The following is a 20,591-nucleotide window of genomic DNA, read 5'->3' as shown; positions in this document are numbered from 1 at the left end:
TTTATCCTCGTCCCTGTTTTCTCCCTACTATTCATTTATTTGCTACCAATCACTGGCTTTGGCCTCTCTGCTCTTGCTGGACTTAGCTGTCCCAACTTAGTATGAATCAAGAAACCTTCTTGATTTATATGTAACTGGAACCATTGTGTATTTGTTCTCAGTAGTTTGGCATGGCTCTAGAATGTCCAAGGTCATGAATTTCTTTTCTGGATGGGCTGGTTAACACGTCCATTCTTCATCAATGTGGTTTTCTCTGAAGGATTTGCATCAGACTGGCCACTCACTTCTTGTACTTCCTCTTCCTTTGCTTTTGGTGATACCACCATATTCTAGTTCTCTTCCTACCTCTCTGAAGTGTTTAGAGTGCTGGTTTCTTTTCTCATGCTAGATAGTATTCCTCAAGGCTCAGTCCTCAGCCTTCTCTTCTTCTCTCTTTCTACATTGTATATGTGTACACATACAGACACACACACGCACACTTTTCCCAGAACATATGGACAGAGTCATACCTCTGTTTTGACCAGCAATGGCATCATCCATGTCAATCCCCATGTTACTCATGAGCCATTCAGATCTGAATTATCTTGAGCTGTTTCAAAGTCAAATTCATTTGCAAAAAACAGACTTTCTACCCCTGATGATAGAAAAAGAATACAGTGGATCTCTCTAGCAGGGCAGCCTACACAGATCAAAGAAGCTCCAAGAGCTTGAAAATCCACCTTAAATTTGTTGTGTTGTCTTCTTGGAAAAACTGGAGTAAAGTTTAAAATTCTGGGCCCCTTATGGAGACAGGAAGACAGGTCTTTCTGCCCACCAAGTGGATAAGACACCCAAAAGACAAAAGACAAACGCCATCTTCCTTTTTTGTCACCAGAAGTAAAACAGCTATAGCTCTGCCTTTCCTTTAACCTGAGTTGTCGCCCAGAAATAAAAACGAGTGTTGCCTCAATAGTGTGACTCCCCTACTCCTATCCTTTTCTCCACATAGTCTTTGCTATTGAATCTGGGGATAACTTCCTTCTCAACTTGGACCCCAGAGGATGCCCTGGAAAGCTGTCCCAGGAGAGCACTTGGGCTGTTCTGTGTGGATAACACACCACAAAACTCACTCTGAGCTCAGTGATGTTTCTAGGGAAACATCTCTCCATGGATGCGCCGGGTGGCCTGGGTGGGACGGGGAGGGAGGAGGATCCAGAAATAGCTGGCTCTGACTGCACTACCGCATTGCTCAGCATTCAGAAGCTGAATCAGTTTTCCTAATTCCCAGAGGACTGGAGAAAGCAGCAGACGAAGGGGGAGTGACGAGGCCATTTCATCCCAGCCCCTGGGGACACAGCATCCTGCTCTGGGACACAGGCTCCTAGAAAAGGTGTCCGTATAGGCCCATGCCACCTGTGATTAGCTCACATGTGGAGCAGGCCCAAATGCACAGCTAGAAAATGGATGAGGGGGAAAATGAGGGGGGAGACCGTCAACTGTTGTGTCTAAACTATGACAAGTTTCCTAATGTCACCGCAGGTCAGTATTAGCAAGACAAGCTTAGGTAACATTTAGACAATAAAGAGAGGATTTTCTTTATTAATGTAGTGTGTGAAATGCTGACAGGTTTTTGCACTGAGCTGAGTGGGGCAGGGTGGGGTGGGAGCAAGTGTGGCTGGTCCCTGGTTTCTGCCCCTGGCGGTGTCTCTGACCAGCCTCTGCAGGTCAACTCTCACAATGCACTCAGGAGCTTTGGAGGGTAGTGGCTTGGGCAGGACCACTGAGACAAGGAAGATGGTTGGGGAGAAGGTTTGCAAAAGGGACAGGGGTTGCAGGAGAGGGTAGAGTTTAGGTTTGAACATGTGAGTTTGCAATGTTGGAGTCTGGTCAACGTGGAGACGCCCTCTAGGTAATAAGTGTGCGGATCCGAAGCAAAGGAAGGACCTGGGTTGGAGGCAAAGACTCAGAGAACTCAAGGAAGTGCAAGATGAGAGCTGAGGAATATGGGTGGAACCTGGGAGGCCTTGGCATCCAAGGCATGGGTGGAAGATTAGGAAACCATAAAGCTACCCATGAAGGAGTGTCCAGCCACACAGAAGGAGAGCAGGAGGGAATAATGCTGCAGAACCCAGGGGAAAATAAGAAAATCATGGGAACCCTGCTGTGGGTGTCAATGTGTTCTACAGCCATGGGGACAAGCAACTCACATCACTTTACTTTTCTAAATTTAATTAAATGTGGTTCTGAGCCCACTTGCAAGGGCTGATAAGACAGGCCATCTCATTCACGGCAGGGAGGGGAATCCCCTTTTTGAGGGTCTTCTAGGAATCCTGAGGCTCACAGGAGAGGCCTGGCCCTTAGTCCAGGATGAGTGCCACTCCCAGCTGTGCTCGCTGTCACACAGTGTCACTACTGGCTCTCCACCAACACACAAGTATCATTTCTCTGGGTGGCCAGAAACACTCCTGCATGAATCTGGCTTTGTCAAAAGGCCCTCTGTTCCACCCTTGAGGCCCCCTTCAAGCTTCAAGTCTGCAAAGAAGCCCAGCTGTCACTTCCCTATAGGGTCCCTGTGTGCAGGTGAGGGGTCCCTGTGGCCCACGAATACTCCCGAATCCTCACTCCCTCCCAGGACAAGGGAAGTTAACCTTCCTTCCACTTTGGCCACCTCTGCCTTTCAGCTTCCATTTCTCGCCTTGGGGATAATCCAGCCAAGTTCCCTCTTCCTTGGCCTGAAACTCAAAATCTCCAAAGACAGAGGATACACAGAGGGGCCAACCAATTTTTAGCCTTCTTAAAAATGCAAGACTTGAGTCTCCCTGGTAAGGAGAAGGTTAGGAAAGGAGATGTTTTATTTTTCCTTAAATAAAAACAGCAGAACAAAAACAAGATACCATGCGTTTTTATTTTTCATAATAATTTTTAATAATTGTCACACCCATATTTACTGAGCCCTCCCTATGGGCCATAGGAGACCAAGGAGTGGGCGGCAGTCACAGTGGCTTCGGTGAGGAGTTGACCTGAACCGCTGGGGCAGGGGAGGGTGGCAGTGGGTTGGAGAATAAATGAATGTGAGGAAATGAACAGAGGGGAAACTGTTCTTTACAAAATATTTTTTTTCTATGAACCACTGAGAAGGATCTGGTGTTGACACTGGTCACCCTCAAATGGGAAGGCATTTTATTGCCATGTATCATGGCAGGTAGATTTAGTGACCACAGTGTGGACACATCTCAGGTAGTTTCTGAGTCTTTCCCCATGTACACTGCAGGCAGCTATATGGGCAGATAGATGGTTTGAGGGGTGCTAGAAAAAAGTTTCTATTTTTGGGGTCTCATAGAGCCTACCTGGGTCTAGATCAGATGAGCACAGTTCCCACTGGAGAATCCACATGGATTTGAAGCTGAGTATGCATAATTGAGCAAACTAAAGGAAGGCATTAACCCCTTGAGGCCTAGGCCAGAAGCTTAGCACCTCCTACAAATCCAGTTCCCCAAGACCTAAAGCGCTGTCACCCTTTTCTTCCCTTTGTCTGTCTGTCTGTCCCACCACCTGCCCAGTTGTGCTGTACTCGGTGCAGATCTTCACAGGGAACATTCCTGGGGCAGGGACGGATGCCAAGGTGTACATCACCATCTATGGAGACCTCGGGGACACTGGGGAGCGATACCTTGGCAAGTCAGAGAACCGGACCAACAAGTTCGAGAGAGGAACGGTATGAGGGGCACACGGAGTTTACCCTCCTTCCCTCCTCTCCAGGCCCAGCGATCTAGGTGCCAGCTCTTCTTGGTTCCTGGGGACATCCAGGAACTCCATGGGGCATTGTGCACACTCATTTGGGCCTCTGCCCTTGCCCTTCCCTTGCAAGTGTGCCTTATTCCCCTCTCCTAGCTGATGCACCCACCCTGGATCCTGCATAGGGGATGAGGTGGAGCAGAAGGCCGGCCTTGGACAAGCAGGAGGCCTGCTGGAGCTCGAGGTTGTTGGCTGGATGGGGCTGGGTCATCTTCAGAAAATCCAGTTCACTGTGCATGGTTCATGAACGTGGAGGTGAACACTGCAGAATGGCAGGGGCTGTGCTGACAGAGACTTGAACTGTGGGGTGGAGAGGGGATCTGGAGGCCTGGTTCTGCTATCAACTCCTTATCTGCTTCAACTTCTCTGGCCTCAGTTTCCTCATCTGTAAATTGAAGGGTCAGATATGAATTGGCTAAATTGTGTTGTGTAGAGCCCCAGGTGGCTCCAAGGCCCTTGGGAGCGGTGGAGACAGGTGCAGATGGACACCCCACTCCCTCCCAGGTGGATCCACTTTGACCTGGCCTGTTGATCACAGTGCCAGGCAAGCCCTCTGTTAAGCAAAGGGTTCTGTGGCTATAAAAAGGCTTGAAAACCACATGACTGGGTGATGTGTAAGGCTCTTCCAGCTCTGACGGACTGATTTTACAAAAACACAGGAGTCTCTAAGGGTGGGCTTTATTAAACTTCCTTTCTCGCAAGCTTGGCTCCCCTCTCCCCGCCTCTACTCCTCCCAGTCTGTGCCCTTTGTCATGCCCCCTGCCCCTCCCCGCCCTTGCTCCTCAGCCTCCTTTCCTTCTCCTCTCCATGCACTGAAATCTGCCTGAAATCCCCACAGGCCAGGCTATCTCCACAGGGAGATCAGGTTAAGGGGATTGGCTCCTAACCTGATCTGTGCTCTTGCCTGTGGCTGTGCATGTCTGGGGATTTCATACATCAGCCAATGGGTATTTATCAAGGGTCTCCTTAAACCTGACCCTCAGCCAGGCATATCCCTTAATATTGAACCACTCTACTAGTGAGGAGGATATTAGCCCTGGGATTAGAAAGGTGGGTGTCATCTAAGTGGGTCTGCAGCTGGCTGGTGACCCCGTGAGTCAGAGACTGTGGAAGGAGCCCCAGCCTGGCTGCCAGGTCTCCAGGAGTCAGACCCCCCAGCACTCCCATTCACTGCTTCACCAACCAGATAGAAACCATTTACCTCTAACTTCAGTTTACTGCATCTGAAGCAGGAATAGTAATATGATTGCTAATTAGACCTCTGGGCTGAAAAACAGGACAAGATGTAAGAGCATGTTGTACCAGGAAGAAATAATCTAAAACACACACATTCATGTTCCACAAGAGATCTAATTGTTCATTGCCCTTATAAAGTAGGTAGGAGGAGTCCTATCCTCCTCTTTCCATCTTGCAAAAATAGAATGCCAAAAAGGTCAAGTGATTTATGTGATTGTCCCTGACTCTACACTAGGGATATTATTTATCAGGTCCCCAGATGCTAGGGGCAGGTCACCTGAGCTCAGATCCTGGCTCTGACACTTACTAGCTGTGTGATCTTAGACAAGTTACTTAACATCTCTGTGCCTCCTTTTCCTCCACCCTAAAAAAGAGTTAATTTTGAGTTACTGTGAAGGTCAACTGAATAAAAAATGTGAAGTGTCTAGAACCATGTCTGGCAGGCAGGTAGCTCTTTGTGCTGGATGTTATCAAGTCTTGGGAAAGCTCACCTGTCCCCTGCCCTAGTTGACGCCTGGTGTTGATGCCTGGTAAATGCATTGTAAAAGCAGCAATGTACAGCATTCAGCTGAGAGGTCCATTTTTATGCATGGCTTTATTTATAGACTCTGGCAAAGAGTGGGCATTCAATAAATATGGATTAAGTAAATAAATGAATGGAAGCATAAATGAAGGTGATGCAAGCCATTCCCCTCTGCGTTCAGATTCCGTTTTTTTTTTTTTTCCTCTCTCTCAGCAATTGTTATGTCACAAGAAAAAATCTTTGTCCCATTCTGCCCCATCACTTTCTTCTGTTTTCCTCCAGTTTTGACGCCCCATCAGGGGAGCTGGACCAACTTCTGGCTCAGTTACTAACCATGTGACCTTAAGTTCACTGCTGAACATCTAGAAGCTTCCATTTCTCTGATTACTCCAGAATATGGAAGTCATCTTGGACACCCCTCTCCCTGTTGGAAACCCCTCCCCACCCACATCCAATCAATTGCCAGGTTCCAGAGTCTTCCTTCTAAATAACCTTAGATCAGCCAAGTCTGCCCTGTCTCCACTCAGCCCTGCCTCATCTCAGCTCACTCACTGAGCCAGCACGGTCTCTCTGCTCCAGGCCCTGCCATCCAACCCACCCTCCAGCTTCCTCAGTTAACCTGTCCAAAACTGACCAGTCACTCTTTCACTGCAAGCCTGCAAAGGCTCCCCATGGGTCCCAGATCTGCCCTGAGTCCTTCATGGGATTTGTAGACCTTCATGGCCTACCCCCACTGGCCTGTTCAGAGTGCCCTCTGTAGACCACTGAGTGCAGTTTCCAGCATGCCCCACCCTCTCTTCTACCTCAGCATCTTTCCAAACATTTTCTGTGCTTACATGTACATGCACCCATAGAAAATAGGTAAGCCATTCCGTGGTATTACTGTTATACATAAAAGGCATCATGCTCTATAAACACTGCTTTAACTTGCCCTTGGCGTGCATGGCTGCCTTGGAAATCTCTCTCTGCCAGGGTATTCAAACATAGATGGAGGTGACTCTTCTCTATAGCCACTGCACACACAACTTTCTGCAGGAAAGGCTTTACCAGTTATTTAGCCACTCCCCAAGCACAGGACCCCAGATGGCTTCCAATTTTCCACTGTAAAAATTATCTGTGATAAACATCCTTGTGCAATGTGAAGGTCTTCCCCCAGGACAGATGCAAACAAGTGGAATTGCTGTATCTCAGGGTGGGCCCATTCTTACTCTGGTGAACCCAGTGGATTGCCAGCACCCCAGGACTGCTCCCATCCACATCTGCTTTCGGCCACACACCACTAGCTGCTATTTACCTGCAGCTGCCTTGGCCATGGGCTTTCCCTACCTGAGCTGCCTGGAAAGCCCAGCCTATGCTGACACCTGGAGACATCTGTCTTCCTAGGCCTGGCTCTAGTCCTCACACAGGTTGTTGTTCCCACCACCTGAGCTGGAATTACCCATCCCCTCCTCTTGCTGTCCTGGACTGTGGGGTCCTGGGGGCAGAGGGCATCCTATTCTATTCATCTCTGGGTTCCTAGGGCTCAGCACAATGACTCACATGGCACCTGCACTCAGCAAATCTTTCAGAAGGAAAGTAGGTGTCCCTCAGTATCACCTGTCCCCGCTCACCCTCCTCAGGCTCCCATCCTTACTTCCCACATTCAAACTCTGTCTTGGCCCCATCTCATTCAAAGCCTAGGATCCACACCTCACTGAGCTCCCCTCAAAGAATCAGCACACAAGAGTGGAATGTCCACTTGACTGAAGACAGACTCAGGGATACAGATTAGGGCCTTGTATCACAACCCCCACAAAACCCCCTTGAGCCTGCATCCCAGATGTTTGTCCCTGAGTCCCTCCACAGCCTTTCCTCCCCCAGAGCCTCACCTCTACTGCCTCCTCTCCTGCAGCCCAGACTTACTGGTTAATCTAACTCCCTCTCAGCATCTCTCAGGGAATTTCAAACCCCCTCCCGTTACTCAGAAGTTCATCTCTAGAAGAGCTTTTGCCCTCCGGTTGCCACAGCTGGACTCATCCCCAATGCTCAGCATAGCTAAGGAGTCTGGGAACAGGACCAGCTGACCACCCCTCCTCTGTCTCTGCCCATGACCTTCAGGTCCCAGCCCCCTTACACAGAGGAGGCTTCGAAACACCCACAGGCTTCTCCCAAAAGGAATGTGGTGAAGGCAGTTTTCTCCATGGCACCACACATATAAGTGGACTGCAAAATGGGACCACTGTGGATATGAGGCCTTGGACCCCACAGGCTCGGTGTTGGGGATTTGGGCCTGGAGGGCTCCCCAGCAAAGAAGGTCTGTTCAGTGCAGCAACTGAGGGGGATGGAAGGTCCCAGAAGGGTGGGGCTGGAGTGGGTTGAGTGGGTGGCACACCCCCATATGAGTCCCCACATCTGGGCTCCCCAGGCTGACACCTTCATCATCGAGGCTGCTGACCTAGGCGTCATCTACAAGATCAAGCTCCGCCATGACAACTCCAAGTGGTGCGCAGACTGGTACGTGGAGAAGGTGGAGATCTGGAATGACACCAATGAGGACGAGTTCCTGTTCCTATGTGGGCGCTGGCTATCCCTGAAGAAGGAGGATGGGCGACTCGAGAGGCTCTTTTACGAGAAGGTGAGCCAAGGGGTATATAGGGCCTGTGGCCATCCTCATGCCTAGGGGAGGTCCCTCGAGGTGGAGGTGCTGGAGCTGCAACTGCCAGTCCTGCTCTCCCACACAGGAGTACACTGGGGACCGCAGCAGCAACTGCAGCAGCCCTGCTGACTTCTGGGAGATCGCCCTGAGCTCCAAGATGGCCGATGTCGACATCAGCACAGTGACCGGGCCCATGGCTGACTACGTTCAGGAGGGCCCAAGTAAGCCAACCAGGGACCTCTTTGGACGGAGGCCAGGCACATGGAAATGTTTTAAAGCAATTCTTGGATGAGCCATTCTTGAGCCCCACCATCACCGATGACATATCTAACACTTAGTCATTTACATAGTTTTCACACATATTACCTGTTTTATCCCCAGAACAACCTTGCAAGGTGAGAGGGCAGGGCTAAGCCCCCTTTGCAGATGGGGAAACAAAGGTTAAAGGAAGTTAGGGTGAGAATGAACATCCCTTACCTGTCACTAGAGCATCACACAAAGCACTCAGTCATGCAAACTTAAGGCATGATGTGGTGGTGAAGGCAGGGGAAGAAGTCCTGAGATGGTCATTTGGGGACTGAAGTTCCATTTCTGATTCTGAAAATAAAATGTGTGGCCTTGGACAAGCCAGTCTCTTGGCTTCAGTTTTTTCTTCCTCCATAAAACAATATCAGAATTCCCTGGCAAGTTCTTTTTGCTAACCAGATTTTTGAGATAAGGCAGTTCTAAATTGCCTATCAAACATTTGAATGCACTACTTTCATAGTCAGTTCTCTTAAACATAAGAGTGTGACAACCATGCTATCCCCCTCCAGGAGGCCACATGGTGGATCTGTGGAGTCAGGCAGAGAAAGTCAGTCTGCTTGCAGTTTACCTTTTCACTCTGTAAATGAGTGATAGGACCACCAAGAAAGTACCTTTCCTTAAGCACTATGATCACCTGTGGAAAGGCTCCCCCTGTAAAGATAAAATAAGGCCATGTGCAAGTAATTCCAGCCAGGAAGAGACAGTTTGGAAACTTTTCAAAGAGATACAGATTGTATAACCTAAAATCCACTATACCAGGGTAGTGTCTCCCAAGCTATTGAGAAAGATGAACCCGGAGAAGGGTTTCCAACTTGTATCAATTAGTAACTGCAAATGACAGAGACCTGGAAATGGTGACTTAAACAAATTAGGAATTTTTCTTTTCACTCACATAAAAGTCCAAAGGTAGGCCACCTGGGACTAATATAGCAGTTCCAGTGCAATCAAGGACCTAGGTTCCTTTAACCTGGTCATTCTGGCAACCTTATAAATGACCTAAATGTTGCCTATGGTTCCAAGATGAATGCTGGAGCTCCAGCCATCACATCCATATTCCAAGCAGAATGAATGGAAGGGTAAGGAAAAAATGAGTACTCCTCCCAGTTGAGTCAGACCTTTTAAAGAAGATTTCCTGGCCAGGCGTGGTGGCTTATGCCTGTAATCCCAGCACTTTGGGAGGCCAAGGAGGGCAGATCACCTGACGTCAAGAGTTTGAGACCAGCCTGACCAACATGGAGAAACCCCATCTGTACTAAAAATACAAAATTAGCTAGGTGTGGTGGTGCATGCCTGTAATCCCAGCTACTCAGGAGGCTGAGGGAGGAGAATCACTTGAACCTGGGAGGCAGAGGTTGCGGTGAGCCGAGATCGTGCCATTGCACTCCAGCCTGGGCAACAAGAGTGGAACTCCATCTCAAAAAAAAGAAAAAAAAAAAAAAAGATTTCCCCAGAAACCTACCCAACAATGTCTCCTTCCATGTCATAACCACCCCAGCTGCAAGAAGAATGGATAGTTGGTGGGAAACTACAACTCTATGGACACTACCTGAGTAAGTTTTATGCTGATTAATCTGGTGTGTTTTGGAAATTGCTGTCTTCTAGGACTTTCATTCACTATGTGGCATATATGATACATTTTTATGTTCTTCTTCAAATTCCTTCTTTCTATGAGACCTTGCTTTTGCCAACAGCATTTTTGTTGACCATAGGGAGCTTTTTGGGCATATAATGCCTATACGTGGTGAGAGGTTATTTTTCTTACCCTCCTTCACATAATAGTGCTAGGTTCAAGTAGGATAATTGGTCAAAAGAGCTTTTAGAAGCTTGACACTCCAAACAAATGACAAGAATGCTGTCTTTGGTCTGTACATTGGAAGTTAGCAACTCCCTCAGTTCTTGGAGAGGAGACACACACCACAGATAACTTACCAGTCTGAAGGGCTCACTGCACTTTGTCTCTGAGCAAGGAGCTGAGATCAGTGCCCTCAGAGGTCACTTCCAAATCTGTGAGTCTATGAGGCAGTGCCTTGTCTATCTGGTCTGTTATGAGGCTGAGCCCCGTGATCTCTTGCAGTTATTCCCTACTATGTGTCAGTCACCACTGGGAAGCACAAGGACGCGGCCACTGACAGCCGAGCCTTCATCTTTCTCATCGGGGAGGATGATGAACGTAGTAAGCGCATCTGGTTGGACTACCCCCGAGGGAAGAGGGGCTTCAGCCGTGGCTCTGTGGAGGAGTTCTACGTCGCAGGCTTGGATGTGGGCATCATCAAGAAAATAGAGGTGCTGGCTTCTCGGGGCCCCATGATAGTGACCACCCTAGGGATAGACGGAGCTGACCAGTACCTGGGTGGGCGGGGGAGTGCAGGGTGGGAAGAACAGCCTACCTGCAGCACCCCTTAGAGCAGGTAGCAGAGAAGAACCAACTAGCCAGGTGACTTTGGGTGAGCCACCTGCCCCTCTGTGTGTCTGTCTTCCACCCACCCAGTGGGAATGTTCTGTGTATTAGTTTCTATGGCTGTGTAACAAATTATCACAAACTTAGTGCCTTAAAACCACACAAATGTATTATCTCACAGTTTCATGGGTCAGGAGTCTAGGTGTGAGTTAGTGGGGGTCCATCTTCGAGATCTCAGTGGGCTGAAATCAAGTTGCAGCCAGGGCTGCGATTTTATCTGGGGCTTGGGGTCATCTTCCAAGCTCACTGGTTGTTGGCAGAATCCATTTTCTTGGGGGTGTAGGACTGAGGACTTCATCTCTCAGCAGCCCACCATTCCCCACCATGAGGCCCTCTCCAAAACCTGGCTGTTTTCTTGTTCAATAGGAGACAACCTCTTCTGCTTCAAATATCTCCAACTTCTTCACCTCTGACATCTAGATATGCTTTTTTAAGGGCTCGCCTGATTAGGTCCAAACTACTCAAAGTCACCTAATTAGAGGCTGTAATTATATCTGCAAAATCTCTTCACCTTCATGGGAGGGACCTGGGCCAGCAAGTGCACAGCATACTGGGAAGAAGCACTGAGGGAGGGGGCTGGGCAGGGAGCACTTCCTTCCCAGTTGTGCCCAGATCGTCACAGATCAGGTGTGTCTCCTCCTAGCTGGGCCATGACGGGGCCTCCCCTGAGAGCTGCTGGCTGGTGGAAGAGTTGTGTTTGGCAGTGCCCACCCAGGGCACCAAGTACATGTTGAACTGTAACTGCTGGCTGGCCAAGGACAGAGGCGACGGCATCACCTCCCGTGTCTTCGACCTCTTGGATGCCATGGTGGTGAACATTGGGGTGAAGGTAGGGGGGGCACTGTGAGTGTGCAGTGCATGGCCAGGGCAGTGCAGGTTGAGGTGGGGAGCAGCAGGGGAGACAGAAGTAGAAGAAGTAGGAGACTCATCACTGGGGCATCCGCAGGCGCTGCAGCCTGGTGTGCTAGCCAGATGTACTTTGCTAGGAGCCGCAGACTGAACTCTCTTCTGGTCTGCTGCCGTGTGACCTTGGGCAAGTCATCTCATTTCTCTGGGCCTTGGTCTTCCCATACACTGCTTAGAAATAATGCATCCCTGCTACTCATGGCCTGTTCCATGTATGGTCTTGTTGAGAATTAATGAGATCACAATTCATGAAGAGCTTTGTGAGTAAGCAGCTCTATGTAGACAGGCAGGGTCATTGTTCTCCAAAGGATCCACCATCAACAGCAGTAGAGTGGTGATAGGAAAGATGGCATCTGGGATACTGTGAATCTCTGAGTCTCACGGTGCAGCCAATGGTGTCCACACAATACCCTCCTTAACTGGAAAAGCCTGGAGGGCAAGAGGTCTGAGCTTCGGTCCTGGCTCCATCTCTAACTGGTCAAATGACCTGGGATAAATTATATAAACGCACAGGTCAGGCCAGGCAGGAGGCAGATGCCTGGTGCTAGGATCTGAGGACACACAGCCATTTGGTGGCCCAGAAGCCTCTGTTTCACCTGACCCTGTGGGTTTCTCTTTTTGGCTCATGGCTATGGGGTCAACAGAAGGCCCCAGCCCTTATCTCTGGTACTGAATCAAAACCAATGGGCTTCTTGGACCAGGTCAGAAGCTGTCCCACAAAGGTGAGAAGAAATCACCTGGACCTGAGTGTGCTCTGCCTACATTGTATATGGAAACAGAAGTGGGGCTCTAAAAACCTTGACAGACAGGAGTGTGGGGGCCTGCCACTCTCCTGCCTCTCGCCTGCTAGAGACTCAGAGAGCAGCACTTTCTATAGCGCACATCCTTCCCCTACCCCCCAGACATCTCCATCTGTGGCCAGACGGATGGTGTGGGTGAGCACACAGTTCATCCAGGGACCTCCGCCTGACCCACTTCCCAGCCTGTGTGTGCCTCTGTGCCACCGCCCAGCACACATGCACACCCCACACAGTGCAGCTGCAGCTCCCTTGGAGCCCTTTAGTCCAGGAAAATCCAGACCTACACCCGTTATCCATGGCACAAAGCAACACAGGTTTGTCACTTTACAAAGAACTGCAGGGTTCTTTGGGCTGGCCATCTCCCCAGGACACCTGATATCAGACTAGAATTACAAGAGCACTGTTTCTGTCTCTTTTTGGAAGCACACTTATTACATAAAAAGAGATGTGTCTGTGTAAAGGAGAGAAAGATGGATGCAGAGAACACAAGAGTCGGACGGACCAGCTCTCAGGGGCCAGTCTCCATGGGGTAGCTGAAGCACTCATTTTGATCATTCTATTTTTTATGCCTGCCTGGATAAGAGCAAAAAAGTGTCAGGCTCGCACTTTTGTTCCCAGTGGCTCCTCCTGCCCATCATGAATGCTCTTGTTGGGTGGCCTAAGGGGATTTTCTTGGTAAAGCAAGAGGCTCTTCATCCATTCCCTCAGCAAACATGTCCTGAATTTCTCCTGCGGGCCAGGCCTGCACAGAATACTTCAAACCTCACAGTGTCCTGGCAGAGATTCTAGATGCTGCCGGAAAAGCATGCAACCCCCACCAGGCACAATGATGGGAACATGACTGCTGTGATTAATAGCTCCGGTTTGGAGGTCCAGGCTTCTGGGTAATGGGGACCAGGCCCCTGCACAGGTGATAGAGGAATGTAGCAGCCTCCAGAGAAGGGACACACTGGGCCAGGTACGTTCAAAGGAGACGGTCAAGATGGCCCTTCCCCAACCCTGTGTCTGAGCCTCTCCTGAACCTTCAGACTTCACTGTGAGTCCAGGGGCACTTGGTGAGAAGGAAGGGAGTAAGAATCTGGGACCAAAGAACATTCTAGAACATCAGTGTAAGTGCTTTCTCTTGCCACGAGGCTGCCTCACAGAGGAAGAACCGAGGTGGGGGCTTGGTGGAGGCACACCAGGAAGAGCAGGCTGCGCCTCACCCTCCAGTGGAGACAGAGGGCAGACATTCTCTTTGGAGCACACCTCAGGCTAAATGGCAAAACCCCAATCTCAAGTGAACATCATGGAACTAGGGGATTGTCCCACTTCTCCAGTGGATTGAGGCAGTGCTCCCTCTGTAAGAATCACTCCCGATGGCACCCCTCATTCACAGCTGCAGGGCATGTGCAGGCTGTGGCATGAAGGGGAACTGACACCCAGAGCTTTGGCTGCTGCTTGGGGCCGCACAGGTGGCAGGCTCAGCACCAGGTGCCATGCGAATTGTCAGCAGCTCTCACTCTGCAAGGGAGCTTATCCCTATTTTACCACAGGGGAGCAGAGGCTGGTGAGGTCGGGCATCTGCCCGGGTCTAACAGCCAGCAGGTGGCAGGTCTGGGATTCACATGGAGCTCTGGAGGGCTCCAAAGGCCACTGTCCTGCCACCATGCGCTGCTGGCATGCCTGGACTTAGGTTGGAATTCAACTGACAGCGTCAGTTAACGCCAGGCTTTCCATCATGTTTCTATTGCAGAAGGGCTGTCAGAACTCCTTTCTAGGGTGGGACTCGGCACAGTGGGGGATATAAGAGAGTGACAAGGCTGCCTTTTGCTGTCCAGGCATTTACAGTTGATTTGAGGAAGGGCTCTTTCCAGAGCTGTGGAACTTGGACAGTGTGTCTCTTTCTCTGGTGAGACTGAGGCAGGTCAGGTGGGGTTGGAGGGTGAGGCTGAGACTCAGCACCTGCATTCCTCTCATGGCAGGTTCTCTATGAAATGACGGTGTGGACAGGGGATGTGGTTGGTGGGGGCACTGACTCCAACATCTTCATGACCCTCTACGGCATCAACGGGAGCACAGAGGAGATGCAGCTGGACAAAAAGAAAGCCAGGTACCTGGAGGCGGCCCCTGCCCCTCACCCCTCCCACATTCAACTCTCCCCCTCTGCCCCACCCTGCCTTCAGCCAGGCTGATTCTCACATGCCCGCTGCAGACCATGAGGCCTTCCTTCCTCTGCCTTTGTCTGTTCTGTCTCAGTACCTTTCTCTTTCAAGGGCCAGCTCAAATCTACCTCCCCCAGGAAGTATTCCTTGATCACCTCTACCCATAACATTTCTTCTTTCTTTCATTTGGTACTCAAAATTGTTTATTGTAAGGTTGGTAGATTAGTTGATGATATTGTATCATTGTTAATGTCTTGGTTTCATTAATTGTACTATGGCAATATAAGATGTTAACATTAAGGAGAGCTAGGTGAAGGGGGCACAGAAGCTCTGTGCTATTTTTGCAACTTTTCTGTAAGTCTCAAATGATTACAAAATAAAATATAGTCAATTTTCAAAACATTAAAAGAAGACTGAACACCTAGTATATGCCAGGCACTGACTCAGGCACTGAAGAGATGATATAACCAAGAAGACAAGGGTCCTTGTACTTACACAGCTTAACCTAAGGAGGGCAATAACAGCAACACTAACATTTATAGAAGCTTGTTTTGTGCCAAGCGTTGTTCTATCATAAGTCATGTATTGATACACTTAGTCTTTTCCTCAACCCTATAATAATAACCCAATTATTATCATCCCCATTTTACAGGTGAGAAACTGAGGCACAATAAGGTAAAGTCATATGCTCAAAGTTCCATGGCCGTTAAGCTGTGGCACTGCAAACTATACCCAGATGGCCTCCAGTCCTAATCACTCATTAGTGATTAGTAATGACATTAAAGATGGCCCTCCTATAGTACTCACTGTTCCTGTCCTCCCTTGGATTCCCAATTTAGACAGTCCTGGGTTTGGGCTGGTTTGTCATGTTCAGCCACTGTCCCCCAAACATCCCTGGCCCCTGACATCTTAAGAACCAGAGATGACAGACTCGGAGCCTAAGCTTAGCATTTTAAAAACCCACCCACAGCAACTTGCCTCTGAACACACAGCACTCCTTCCCTTAGCTGGAGGGCAGGACCCAGGCGGCTTCCTTTCTGAGCCCCTCATACCTCCTAGCTCTTGCCTTGCTTATAGTAGGCACTCAATACTTCTGGATTGGGGTGGTGATGAGGACATTGTGGATGATAAGTGAGGATGGTGATATTGATGGTGCTGAATGGTAGGGATGATGACTGTGATGATGGTAGTGATGATGGTGATAGGGATGAAGGTGATGATGGTAGGGATGATGATGTTGATGATGGTAGGGATGATAATGATGATGGTGGTGGTAATAGGGGTGAAGGTGATGGTAGAAATGATAATTGTGGTGATGGTGATGATGATGATAATGATGGTGATGATGGTGATTATGATGATGAGGGCAGTGATAGGGATGAAGGTGATGATGGTAGGGATGATAATTGTGATGGTGATGATGATGATGATTATGATGGTGGCAGTGGTGATAGGGATGAAGGTGATGATGGTAGGGATGATAATTGTGATGAAGTTGGTGTTGGTGATGATGAGGATGTGGCTACTGAAGCTTTTGAGGACCAGGCAGCATTTCTTTTCATGGACGGAGCGGCTCGTGCAAGCTGGAGCTTTGCCCATCCTATGGGCCCTATGCAGCTCATCCCTGGGGGTCTGATTTTGTGTCTGTCTTCTTTTAGCACTTCTGCTGTCTCATTTTGCAACTCCCATTTCCTCCTTGAATTCTTCCCATATCAACAGCAGTCGTGATAATAATAATGGCTAACATGCATTGAACATTTATTCCATGTCAGGCACTGTTGCAAGTGCTTTTTAATATATATTAACTCACAACACCCCTCTTATCACTCTTTGTACTCTTATTGTCTCCACTAATAAGATGCCTGAGACACATAGAGGTGAAATAACTTGCCCAAGGTTATACAGCAAGTAAGTAGGGGAACTGGGATTTGAACTTGGTTCTAGAAATAAAGGAGGACCAAATGAGAACAGAAACTCTCTACTTAGAGCTTGCTATAACAAGAGACTCAGTTACCATCACTTGGTTTGGTAGAGATTTGAAGGCTGTGAGAGGAGGAGGAGCTTTATAGTGAAGCATTATTTTTGGCGTGGTAAAGCTGGAGGTAGGGTAGCCAGAATCGGGATTTCATACGTGATTGCATTGGGGAGCATATCTGGATTTGGTCCGTCGGTCTGGTTAGTCCTGAGTTGGGAGCAGGGACAAAATAGGGAAGCTGGGGGCCATTGCCCAAGTCCTGACCATTCTGGACCAATTTCTGTAGAGACCGTGGTTTCTTGGGATGGTCGCTGCAGAGGAGGCAGCTCAGAATTCTATTATCATACATGGTCTGGCTACTATTGTTGGCATATTCAGTCTCCTATAGTCTTTACTTCTGTACTGTGACTGTAATCTTTACCCAACCCCATATTCCTGGATTTTCTCTGATTAACTATCCCACTCCTACATTCCAACTTGTTTTCCAGATGTACAAGGCTTAATTGCTGGTGGAAGAGACATCTCGTTTCTGGAAGTATCTAAATTCCAAAAATGTTGCTTGAAAATCACATCATTATAAATACAACCATATTGTAAATGCTTTGAGCCACCTTGCTAGTTAAAAGATTTTTTTTTCTGAATAAAGATTTATTTTGTGAGGAGAGCCATCATTTCTTGATTACCCTGGTTTGCAAGCTCAGAGCTGTTACCCGAGACATGTTTTGATTTTTTCATTTGCATGTGGCCTGATGTTTCACCTGTGTCTTGAAGTCCTTGTTAAGAATGCCTGTATCTTGACTAGGGAAGATAGATAGAAAGACCCACTGGGCATGTGTCATGGGCACAGCTTGCTATTGTGCCAGGTGATACTTTCAAATGGTATGTGACCAGAATGAGGCTGAGATATGCATGCATTCACACAGAAGGTATCATGAGGCTTCTACCTGCTGCAACGCTCCTGCAGTCAGATGCTATACCCAGGGGCTGACGCTTACAATAGCCAATAGCAGTTCACTCTATCCCACTCCCCAGCTAAATTTCCCAACTTCTCATCTTGCCACTTCAGAGAAAATGGTTCTGGTAAATTAACTCCCATGAGATGCTGGTGAATTAATATGGCATTCAGAAAATATGATGCCCTAAAAGGTAATGCATACTCTCAGGAGATGAGTCTCTAACAGAGGGATTTGAGGTGATTGGTGTCCAGTGGGTGTAGAAACTATTTTTAGACAAAGAATTGTGGTATTTCTATAGCGGGAAGTAAATGCCTATGAGGGGTCATGCCTAGGCCCAGTAGAAACCTAGTGAAATGGGAGCTTCCTTAGACTGGACACAAAAAGGATTTTGGGTCCCTTTTTGTGTCACAAAAGAGTTCTGCTGGGTTTACCCTTCAGGATGGCCTATTGCTTTCACTAACCCTTAGTACAAAGAGCATGGAAAGAGGCTGAGCTCAAGGGAATGGAAACAGAGGACAGACACTCAAATGGGATTCCAGTTGCCCTTTCAGGAAAGGATCAGGAAATACTTGGCTGTGACCATGTCTAGGGCTGTAGTAAGCTTGTAAGTTTTGACTCTCTCTTCCACATCTTTATCACTTGAATCTTAGTCTTGTTAGCAATAAAGCTCTGAGACTGCAAAGGGCTTATCTTTGGGGACTTCATGGGCAGAAGACTTGGGTGGGAAGGTTGAGTCCTTCTCAGAGAGCTTGGAGGTGAGTCCCAGGGGACAGCATGAATGATGGTGGTCTGAGAGAAGAGGAAGGAAAGCTGAGTTCCAGGAACTGCTGCCATCCAGGGGCACCCGAGTCAGGCAATTGAAAAGTTCCAGCACTCACTGCTGGGCACCCCTCTCAAAGCACCATCTGTAGCTCAAGGGCTGCCCTTTAAGAGGAGACTGGCAGATATGTACTAGGTCTGATCATGGCATTCAAGAATAGCAGAGACTTAGAATCTGTTTAAGATTTGACCTTGTTCTACTCTCAAACCACAGCAAAGATGCCCACAAGATAGAGATGCAGCTCCCCATCACCTCATATGTCTCGTAGGGGATGCACAAGGTCCAGCTTTCCCAGTGGTCCCTAAGGAGCCCAGATCAGCAGAGCCTGGGACTGGAGGCTCTGTCTTTTGTGTCCCAGTTACTTCAGCCTCCATGGACACTTACATCAACACTGAAGCCAACTCCCTGCTGCTCACCAACCCCAGGCTTGGAATTTTCTCTGTGTGAGTTCCAAGGCAGCCTCCCCTTGTCTACCTGCTTTCTGGTCCCAAAGTTTTCCGGTCACATCACTTGGGGCTATATTAATTTCCTGAAGTGGTGATACAAAATTACCATAAACATAGTGGTAATTAAAACAACAGAATTTTCTTCTGTCATTTTTCCGGGGGCCAGAAATCTGAAATCAGAATCTGTGGGTGGAAATCAAGGTGTCAGCACCACCATGTGCCCTGCAGGCTCTGGGAGAGAATCCACTCCTTGCAGCTTCTGGTGGCTGCCAGCAGTCCTTGGCTTGTGCTGCATCACTCCAGCCTTCAAGGCCAGGTCTTCCCATCTCTGCCCCATCTTCACATCCCACCTCTTTTGTGTATGTGTTGATCTCTCTCTTTCTGCCTTCTTATAAGGACTCTTGGGATTACATTAAGGGCCCACTGGAATAATCCAGGATAATCTCCCCATCTCAAGCCTCTTAACTTAATTACATCTGCAAAGACCTCCCTTTTCTTTTTACCATACAGTTATATACATGGATTCCAAGATTTAGAACACGGATATCTTTTGGGGGACCATTTTTCAGCCTACCACAGGGGCTACAATCCACAGAGCATGGATCTGAAAATTCTGTCACATGAAGAACAGTCAAAGGTTCTAGAGACATTTACATTTTTAAACATTTTATCATGAACATACATATATATGTAAAAGTACATACATTATTGATACTTGTAAAGCAAAAACTTATGTAAACCCTCCATGCTGCCTTCAGGCCAAGAAATTAAATCTTGACAGTTCTCAGCTTTTAAGGTAAACATTTTCTTGTTTCCTTTCTTTTTTGATCTCCATCTCATGGGGCTATGCTTTCATATCACCTGGATTTCATACCTAATGATAGGCTTTTATATCACCTGGATTTGAATGGTACCTAAATAGAATCAGGCCATATATCTTATTTTATGTCTTAGTTCTTTCACTCCGCATCAGGTTTTTCATATTTTCCTGAGCTGTTGAGTGTGATTGTGATTTGCTCATTTTCATTGCTGCATAGTATTCCATTGAGGAGCCTGGAGAAGAGAGAGATCCAGTGGTTTGTTTCAAAGGGGTAGAGAGGGAAGAGAGTAGAGGCACTGAGATTGGTCAGATGTTGACAATTCAACAATTTATTCTGGTGGCAGAATTCAATGTAACAAAAACTTACTAAAGGTTGGCCATGGATGTCCTAAGAGGAAAAGAGCTGCAAGGGTGGCCATGGAGCCCCATCAGTAGAGCTGTCTAAGCATGGAACCACCCAGTAGGTTCATTTTGCCCACAGCCCAGAGATAGCTGATTTATCAAAGCAGGGGAATTGCAATAGAGAAAGAGTTCTACACATGTGGAGCTGGCTAAATGGGAGACCAGAATTTTATTATTACTCAAATCAGCCTCCCTGAAAATTCAGAGACGAGGGTTTTTTGAGGATAGTTTGGGAGAAGAAATGGGGGTGTCTAGGCAATGGGTGCTTGCTGCTGATTGGTTTGGGGGTACAATTATAGGAGTTTGGGAAATGGTCCTCATTGCATGCTGAGTCATTTCTGGGTGGGGCCACAAGAGCTGTTGGCAGGTCCAGGTGGAGCCATTGGTCAT

At 48.2% G+C, this 20,591-nt stretch overlaps 1 protein-coding gene across 8 annotated transcripts in view; it reads left to right on the top strand.

Moving 5' to 3' along the window:
* LOXHD1 (lipoxygenase homology PLAT domains 1) overlaps positions 1-20,591 on the top strand; it is a 181,154-nt gene that overhangs the window by 124,181 nt on the left and 36,382 nt on the right. For 4 of the 8 annotated variants that reach the window (XM_008955622.4, XM_063597263.1, XM_055102495.2 and 1 more), the window contains 5 exons: positions 3,540-3,694; positions 7,938-8,147; positions 8,254-8,389; positions 10,549-10,757; positions 14,603-14,730. In XM_008955622.4, the coding sequence (XP_008953870.3) occupies positions 3,540-3,694; positions 7,938-8,147; positions 8,254-8,389; positions 10,549-10,757; positions 14,603-14,730 (838 nt within the window). Of the gene's footprint in view, positions 1-3,539; positions 3,695-7,937; positions 8,148-8,253; positions 8,390-10,548; positions 10,758-11,575; positions 11,762-12,122; positions 12,561-14,602; positions 14,731-20,591 lie in introns of those variants that run through there. The other 4 variants (XM_055102498.2, XM_034943611.3, XM_055102497.2 and 1 more) reach the window with 2 other exon arrangements.

The sequence above is a fragment of the Pan paniscus genome, chromosome 17 (assembly GCF_029289425.2).
Source record: "Pan paniscus chromosome 17, NHGRI_mPanPan1-v2.0_pri, whole genome shotgun sequence".
In the NCBI taxonomy this organism is placed as follows: Eukaryota; Metazoa; Chordata; class Mammalia; order Primates; family Hominidae; genus Pan; species Pan paniscus.
Note: the sequence above shows the minus strand (reverse complement) of the source record. Positions and strands in the feature narration are given on the sequence as shown.